The 9,193-nt window shown below is 34.7% G+C and overlaps 1 protein-coding gene across 1 annotated transcript; it reads left to right on the top strand.

Moving 5' to 3' along the window:
- The first annotated feature begins 986 nt into the window (after positions 1-986).
- LOC136804012 (oocyte zinc finger protein XlCOF26-like) lies at positions 987-9,193 on the top strand. Its single transcript, XM_067060753.1, has 3 exons — positions 987-1,182; positions 6,862-6,975; positions 7,587-9,193. The coding sequence occupies exons 2-3, from the start codon at positions 6,907-6,909 to the stop codon at positions 8,442-8,444; spliced, it is 927 nt and encodes a 308-aa protein (XP_066916854.1). The 5' UTR covers positions 987-1,182; positions 6,862-6,906; the 3' UTR covers positions 8,445-9,193.

Below are 9,193 nucleotides of genomic sequence, written 5' to 3'. Positions count from 1 at the left end.
AAAAACGCATAGCAGAAATTTTTTCATCTTCACAGGATCGATTCTCAACAACAAAATACATCTTTTGGTCTTTGGGTTTGTTTCTGACATTTTTTCTTCAAAGAATATCGATCACTTTCCTTTTCCCCTTGAGCTCGCGAGAAAAAAGATGACTAGCTTCGTTTTCGTGCGGGCGAATAAAGATGAGGCGGCAATCTTGCACTGAGGGTGCTACTTAGTTGGGAGGTCGTCAGTAGTCCGACACTTTCTAGTCCGACAGTATAAATGTCCGACGTTGGGTTTGACGAATGCGTCAGTATTCCGACAACAATTTTGTCCGACAACGAATAAAAAAAAACATATAAAAAACGTAATATGAATCGCGGAAGAGGAGTCACATCTTTTATAAAAATCCAAAGTTCCGATTTTGAGGTTAGGCCCCTATACCCGACTTTTCTTAAATTTTGGTAAGCTTGTTAGGATTAGGCTTTCAAGAGTCAAGAAATTGGATTTAGCTGTTTTTACGACCCTTCTTTAGTGATTTACAACCCTGATTGTTCCTTTATTTCTAATTATGTCAAAATTTTGCCAAAATCAACTTTTATTAATATTACCTCAGTGAAAAACCCTTATTCAACATTTGACACCCAAAAATCTTTCGTTTTCGGACAAAAGTGACGTCGGAAAAAAAGACTTCCAAATTTTAGATTTATTTTATAGATTCGGACTATTTTACTGTCGGACTAGAAAGTGTCTGACTAGTGACATGCACCCACTTAGTTTCCGCCCTATTTCTTGCCCACGATAGAATGGTCCAAACACGGGTATAGTCTAAATGATAAACTATGTTGTTCTGTAAGTGTTTATTTTCTGAGAGATACAAATAGTATATTTGAATATTAATAACTTATTCATTAAAGTATTTTTGAGCGCAAATTTAAATATAGGGTTAAATAAAAAACGAATGATAACAGTTCTGTTTATTCCTCAACCCCCCAGGGAAAAGTTTTTTTGCTGACTTAGCTATTTTACAAATCTCGGAAAAGAACTCCCATAGGAATTCCGATACCTAACCCTATTGGTTAATTTCGGAACGACTTCAAGAAAGTCATAATGGCAGATAATTTTAAAAGTTTCTGAAGGAATGTGTGTAATTTATCGATGTTGATGGCTTGTTGATTCTTTAAAGAAAAAAGATAACAGGTAGAGCTTTTTCTAATCCTGGAATATGGAGGTTCCAGCTACACTGTACTGTCACACAACACGACATCATCCTCGCTTAGCTATAAAAAATGCTTGGGTCATTCCGGGTCAAAATAACCAAACATTCTTAAGCCTTAAAAGTTAAGGCCAGAACATTGACAGTTTATCACAATAGCGTCTCGCCAAAATGCGTTTCAAAGATATTAATGCCGCGAAAGCCCTAGTAGGACCTACTGTCGTCAACTGCTCCAACTTGGGGCGATTGGTCGAAACATGGGACTGTATGATATCTGGCCTGTATTTTCACTTACTGTTAAATCTCTTTGACTACAAGTTTGTTTTGATAACTCCACCAAGTTTATCTAGATCATACTTTTCTGTCATAACATTATATCATGATAACTTTCACTGATAGTGTGTGCCCTTTTTAAGTTAGCCATTCCAGGGTCAAATTGAAACTATTCTGGTGGCAATCAAACCTAGTTCATCTTGTAGAGCTTCAAAAAAGAAAAAAAATGAGGGGTCATACACCTCCTAATGATAAGCAGTTCCAGAGATATTGAGATTTTGGTTCCGCTAAAATAGCACCTTTTTAGACATTTGAGGTTGAAAATCTAGCCCAGAAATGGCATATAAAATGGCACCGAAATATACACTTTTTGATGGTTTTCCAATTTCAAAATCTAATTTCAAAATCCAGATATCTTAATTTTGATTGCAGACTTTTATCAAATTCTTTTTGTAATGGCTTGCCAACACTTCAAAGAAGAAATGAAAAGACATCTTTTTGAAAAAGAAGACATTGCATTGCAAAAAACAATAAAAACGTTATAAAGCGGAAGTTAAAATTGCTGAACCTACCTATCTTTGTAATCAAAGCGCTGTGGAGGAAAAATTCCCCATGGCATAAATAACTGTTTAAGGCTAAAAAAGGGTCAAATTTTTCAGTGGTACCAGTCTCTATAATTCTAGTCCTCATTTTCAGGCTGAAAATGCTTACCAAAGTATGAAAAGTAAAAAATAATAACTTTAATGAAAGAATTAATTTCAGAGAGTAGCACCATTGGATTTCTTTCAGGTATTTTCTGATAAATATCTTCGTGCATCCTCTGAAGTGATTTCAACCCTTCTGTTGTGGAAACCAAAGTTGATATCAAGAAAACGTATTCCAAAAGTTTCACTGTGTGAACATTTTTTCCTCCGCAGCTGTTTGAAATCAAAGATGACTTGTAAAATTTTTTGTGTCCCGCAGATCTAATTTTTCTAAAAATGGCCTTAGTTTGAATGAATTTTTAGACAAAAGTATAGAATATTACACCTTCACATTATATATGGTTGGAAAGCTAAAAGAAAGCTCTAAATTAAAACAAGCAAACCCGGAATGGCTATTTTTAAGTTTTTGTTTTCATTCAAAATGACCGGATGCCGATTAGAGAATTAGAGAACGCCCGTCGCCTAACCGCCTATCTTTATCCCCTGATGGGATTAGCCAATAACAAATGTGTAACTAACTTGTCGCGCAAGTGATGTCAAACGCTCCATCGTTTTGCCACTACGGATTTATTTATATTTTGATTTAAAAGCCTACTCTGTGCAAAAGAGAAATTGTGTATTTTTTTGATACCCCGTTCATTAACTCAAATAAAATGACTTTGGAGTTTTGGTGAAATGGTGGCCGAATTGCCGTCCCATGTTTTGTCAGATAGTCAGTTAGTCACACTAACTAGGAAATCAAGCTTTCAAAAAAACAACATCAGTCATCTACAGGATGTATTTGCAACAACAAGGATGAGAGTTACCTGAATCAAGTTCGCAAGGCCTTGTTTATACGCTAAAGTAAAAACAATTCCGCACATGTAAATGGGTCAGTGTTTGAGGTCCGGCAAAATTTCTGGGAATTAGCCTATCCGGCAGTGCACGGATCTAGGTGGGTTCCGCCTCCCCAGTAGATATTTTCTTGGGAAGTTGATCTTCAAATTAGTTCTCAAGGTTGGCTTGGCTCAAATTTTTTCATCTATGGCTCAAATTTTAGGCAATTTCTCAAAGTTTTTGAGAATGTTAATTTCATTAAAAAGCGCCAGGTTATTTTTTCATGAATCCCTTTAGGAGTAGTTTTGGGGCGCATTTTTTCGCTTGCGAGTCAGGTAAACGATATAGCGCTTTCGCAGCATTAATCTTTGATGCGCATTTCAGCGGGATGCTAGTGTGACTAACTGATAGTCCCAAGTTAGAGCAGTTGACAGTATATCGTTTATCGTTGACTTGCAAGCAAAAAAAATGAGGGATCTAGAGGGATTTATGAAAAAACAACCTGGCACTTTTTAATGAAATTAACATTTTCAAAAACTGTTATAAATTACCTAAAATTTGAGCCATAAATTAAAGAATTTGAGCCAAGCCAACCTTGAAAACTAAGGCCCTGTCTGGGTCACATCACCAATAAGTTTTGTTTGCGTCATTTCCAGCCCAAAAATGTGAGTCGGTCGCTCGCTCGGCATCTTAAACCATTGGAAAAATGCGCTCTGATCATAGGTTTGTTCAGGCGACAACAAGAATCATTAGAATAATCATGATATAATCAGTGCGCGAGTTGCAATGTGATTATTTTTCATGTCGCAACCGCGCAAAAAGCAGTTGCATAGCGCTTTTCAATGCAAAGAATCTTTGAAAAATTGCGCATAGTGTCCTCCAGGGTTTGTTCCCCCACCATATTCTTGATTTTTCTAAATAAATCTCTTCCTCTTTTTTTTCCCCCTATGACTTTTCAGTTTTTTAGTTTCCCCCCTCTTTTTTGCTGTCCCCCAAGAAAATCCTGAAAATATCAGTCCCCCCCCCCATAATACCCATATAAATTTCTCAAATTTCAACCTGGCACAAACGTAAAATTTTGCTGCAAAAGGAATACTTGACAAAATAGAACGAAAATGGGTTAATGTAAACAAACATGCTTAGAAAAGCAGACTTTAAAACCAGTTAAAACAACAATAAAATGAAAAATTAAAATCCTAAATAAAATCAAAACAACTTTAAAAAATACTGAATATAATCACATGATATCATGTGGACTGACCTTAATTGGTTGCTGAGATAAATTTGAAGTGATTTCACACTTCCCCCACCAAATTTGCCAACTATCAATGTTTTCCCCGCTCTTTTTTCCTCCCTTTACTATTCAAATTTTAATTTTCGCCCCTCACCCATCCAAAATTGGAAAATTGGTTTATAAAGGGGGGGGGAGGACACTATGTTGCGGGTAAAAATCTTAAAAACACTCAATGATCACTGAGTCTACAAAATACTTTGAATAATATCACTAAAAAGTCTGACAAATTTTCCAACTTTTCGACTAGAAAAGGGTCGGATTTTTAATATAGAAAGTGAGTCCGCCGGAGGACGCGAACACAACTTATTTGTGACGACAGCCCAATTTGAAGACCAACTTCCCAAGAAAAAGATCTACGGGGTACGGGGGAGACAGAACCCACCACTATTTACATTACATGCGTGCATATTTAATTTTACTTGAGCGTATAAACAAGCAGCCCTTTCGATTGACTTCCAAATTTGCCATACTCACCAACTTTGCCAAATCCACAATTTCAATGTCAAAAGATCACAGCTTCATGGCAAATTTGTACATCGCTACTCTGCCATTATGATTTCCGTTTTGTGATGCTTAGTCAGCAGTTTTCTGTCGGCGTTTGTAAAGCGAACGATTTTTTAACCAATCAAATTGCCGATCGGCATTGTTTTGCTTTAGCATTGGAAGGTCTTCTATTTTTCAAAAACTTTGGCAAAAGTGGCAAAATTGGAGCCGAAAAGAACACAGGTCTCGTGGGAACAGTGTTTTGTTTGGAGACGTATGGAGGTAAGTTCCAAATTTGCCAAAAATGCCAGATTCACCACTTCTTTTTTATTTGGCATTTATGGCACTCCAATTTTGCCAACTTTGCCAAATTTCTGTCAATCGAATGTAAAATAATTGGCAAACAGGGCAAAATTGGCATATTTTGAAGTCAATCGAATTGGCTGAAGGCCTTTCAAATAAAGATTGAAGCACTGTCTCGGGAATTGAATCATAAAATTTGGTTGGTTGATATTCTGGCTGCTACACATCTGCAATCAATTCTTGATCAAACTTGATTCAGGTAACTCTCATCCTTATAGTTAAAGCCCTTTCGCAACATTAATTTTTGATACGCATTTTGGCTGGACGCTAGTATGTACTTGTAAAATGCAAAATCATCCTGTAGATAACTGATGTTGTTTTTCTGAAAGCTTAATTTCCTAGTGTGACTAACTGATTGATGTAAATTATCTTGTCCCTTGGCCTTGGTAACAGATTTATTGTAACAAAATCAATTATATAATATATGATGTCATCATTAACAAAATTTATGCTAGAGACTAATTTTAGCATTAGCTATTCAAGAGACTGTCACATTCTCCCAAACAAACGCTTGTACCTTTTCTGCTGATTTTCAGGTTGAATTTATGTCTAATGTTATGGTTTTTTGAAAGGCTTGTTCTTAGAGATGATAGGATATGTCTGGTTTTCAAGAAAAGCCAAATTAATTAAAATTCTTTTATATAAGAGTACACTTTAATATAATGTCATTAAAATTATGCATGTAAGTTTTATATTAGTACTATCTTTTCACATAGGTTTTACATTAAGGTTTTAGTACATTATTTTCCTATGAAATCTCATCACTGCAAATTATTTGTTGCCAGTTGTGAGGTAATTAAATAACCACCTAAAAATTAATTATTGAGGAAAATGTGATTTATGACGTAATCAGATTATGACGTCATAAATCGTAAAATATCTATATCTATGTCAAACTTTTGTCAAATTTGGACTATTCTTAATGCTTTTACTTTCTGGAAAGATGACGTCAGCAAAATATGTAAAAAGTTGAAAGCTGCTCCCTTATTTATTACACAAATATTACTAGTCATTTTATTAAGACGAATTGAAAATAAAAACCGCCTTTATTAAAACCAGCCGTGGTGTCCCAGGGATCGAATTAGCATACCGCATTTCGCAATTCGCAATGCGTTTTTGGATTACTTTACAAGCTAAAAATTGAAAATTGGTCCATTTTAGGATGCAAAATCATGCTTATCAGAAAATTTCGATGCACTTTCTATCCCTTATTTCGATGCCTGTGTCCTTGAAAAAGCAAATAAAATTTTTTGCGTGCTAATTTCAAGCCCATTGAATACTTGCCTAGTAATATTTGTGTAATAAGGTAATTTTTGTTGACGTCATCAAATATTTCAATAAACATTTTTCTTCAAATAGTTACACTTCAATTAGATGCATCTTTGGTCCAAATTTGGTGAAGTTTGGAAATGTATTTCTAATATTATAGCGATTTTATGATTCATGACGTCATCAAATTGGATCATATTTTGACGTCATAACAACAATTTCTTTGATTATTAATTTTTGGGGTTATATTTAATTAGGTCACAAGATTCATAAACTTCAAGGTATAACCTTTGAGCCCTGAGTGGATCCCTACTTTACATAATGGCTGCTTTTGATCGCAAAAACTTAGGGTAAATTGTTAGGTTTTCGAGTCAAAATTTGACTTTGCAGAGAAAACCTTAAAAACCTAATGCTTTTTATTAAACTTAGGGTTAAAACTTTCTTGTTTTGTCTATATCAAGTTCGAAGAAACTGAAGTGAAAGTATTTGATTTGAATCACATTCAAATGGCAGAAACAAAGCAGGGGCTAATCATACTTGCACAAAAGATAATAAGCAATGACAAAAGCAATCAGGTAAGGGCTTCTTAAAAGAATAATTGTTAAAATATAATTTTACTTAGTTGGTATTATGAAGTAAGGCTTCACGAGGCGAAGCTCCAGAATACAACAATCAGAAAACATGTCTCCTCTTTTGTAGGCAAATGACCTTGTGAAACATAACTTTAATTACGCGCTTTTTTTATAAGAATGTTAGTGTGAGATTTTGGGGTTAGAACAACATGTCTCCTCTTTTGTAGGCAAATGACCTCGTAAAACATAACTTTAATTACACGCTTTTTTTATAAAAATATCAGTGTGAGATTTTGGGGTTAGAACAATAGGAAAATAAGAATAATGCTTCTCACCCTCAGCCAAAGTACACTTTGAAAAAAAGTGTGTATTTACTATAATATTTACTGGGTTTTCAGTTGTTATCAATGATTTGTAAAAATCCGGAAGTGTTCCCACTTTAAGCAACTCAATCTTGGACTTAGGCTTTTCCTCATTTTGCTTTATCCACACTAAATGTGAAAATGAAATATATTCTATAAGGACAAAAGTTTGTGCTTCTATCTTCCTACATTCCCTTACTAAAGTGTTTAGAATTTCTATTTGAGACCAGTATATTAATTGATTGTTTTTAGACAGGTGAGATGGTCTATCGTGTGCAGTGGTATGACAGTATCATTCCTGAAAGCAATTTGAGAAAGATGTTTCCTGATTTACTCAAAGAATATGAGTCAAAACAAAAGGTCAAGCCCAATCAAAAGGAGGGAGGTGGAACGAAAAGTAATCATAAGGAATCTCAAAAGCATACTACCTCAATTCCAAGTTCTCCTAAAAAAATTCTCCATAAAACATATTCTCAAGAACTTTCTGCAAAAGAAGTATTGGCAAAAAAATTGATTCAGAAACAAAAAAATGCATCTGGAACTGATGCGTTTCATTGTGATTTTTGTGAAAAGAAATTCAAGACATCAATTGATTTGAAATGTCATATTTATATTCATCAGTTTGCAAATGATCGAATTAAGGTTACAAAACCTGGAGTAAGAGAGGGCCCTTCTATAGCCCCAGTTAAGTCGAACAAATCAAAAAGAAAGCCAACAAGAAAATATACACCATTAGAAAAAACAAAATGTGATATATGTGGTAAAGAAGTAACTTCAAAGAGATTAGAGTCACATAAAATTACTTATCATTTGAAAAATGGAAAATTTCCTTGTTCTGAGTGTGAAAAGCGTTTTCAATGTAACAGGGATCTTCAAAGGCATGCAGAAATACACAAAGATGGAAAGCTTGAGAAAACAAGCTGTGATATTTGTGGTAAAATTTTAACAAAGAGGCATTTGGAGAATCATAAGAATCGTTTTCATTCACAAGGGGAATATACTTGCAAGAAGTGTAATAAAATATTCAAGCATCTTCTTGACCTAGACTGGCATCTCAAGAAACCGTGCACTCAAACACCAAATGCTGAGGAAACAAGCACTAGAAAATAGTGTAACAAAATATCCAATAGTATAAATGATTGAACATTTAATTTTAATTTTGTTTGTAAAATTTTGTACATATTTAAGTATATAAGTAACCTTTGTATCAAAGCCAACTTGAGGGTAGGAAAAGGCCCACTTATTCTTTCCCTGGATTTCTCCACTTACCATATCTTAAATTGCTGAAAATTAAGCAGAGAGGCTACCATTTTATGAATCTCTTGTATGACCCCCCTTGGGCTTGAACCTACAGCCTTGCGCACTTTAATTGAATGCTCTTTTGGGCTGTTGTAGTATATCCTTCAATTCAGCTTTTCGTTCTCTCAGCCCTAACGGATAGTGATGACAATGTAACATAAGATTTTTAAACATAGTATTTATTGGGGGGGTTGTACTTTTACGGTGTGACGGGATTGGCCCTTTTTTAGTACGGTATTACGGGATTTGACGAAAAAAAAGACGGGAAAACAACGGTATTTTAAAATCAGACGGTGACGGTATTTAGGTACATTTTTGCCCTGTACAAGCCGATGTGACGGTGTTATTATTTTTTCAATTTTCGGGATTCTGGGATTCAGCAAAAGATTTGACGGGAAAACGGTATTTCAAACCCCTACAAACCGCCCCCCCCCCTTTATTGATATAGATTAAAATAGATCACATTATTTAGCATATTTTAGGTACATATTATTTTTAATTTTTGTGCATAGAATTAAAACATGATTTTCAGGCATGAAAAAAACTAAGTAAATAAGGCA

Source organism: Clytia hemisphaerica, unplaced genomic scaffold, assembly GCF_902728285.1.
Source record: "Clytia hemisphaerica strain Z4C2 unplaced genomic scaffold, Clytia hemisphaerica genome assembly, whole genome shotgun sequence".
NCBI lineage: Eukaryota > Metazoa > Cnidaria > Hydrozoa > Leptothecata > Clytiidae > Clytia > Clytia hemisphaerica.
This window is presented reverse-complemented; position numbering and strand designations above follow the sequence as displayed.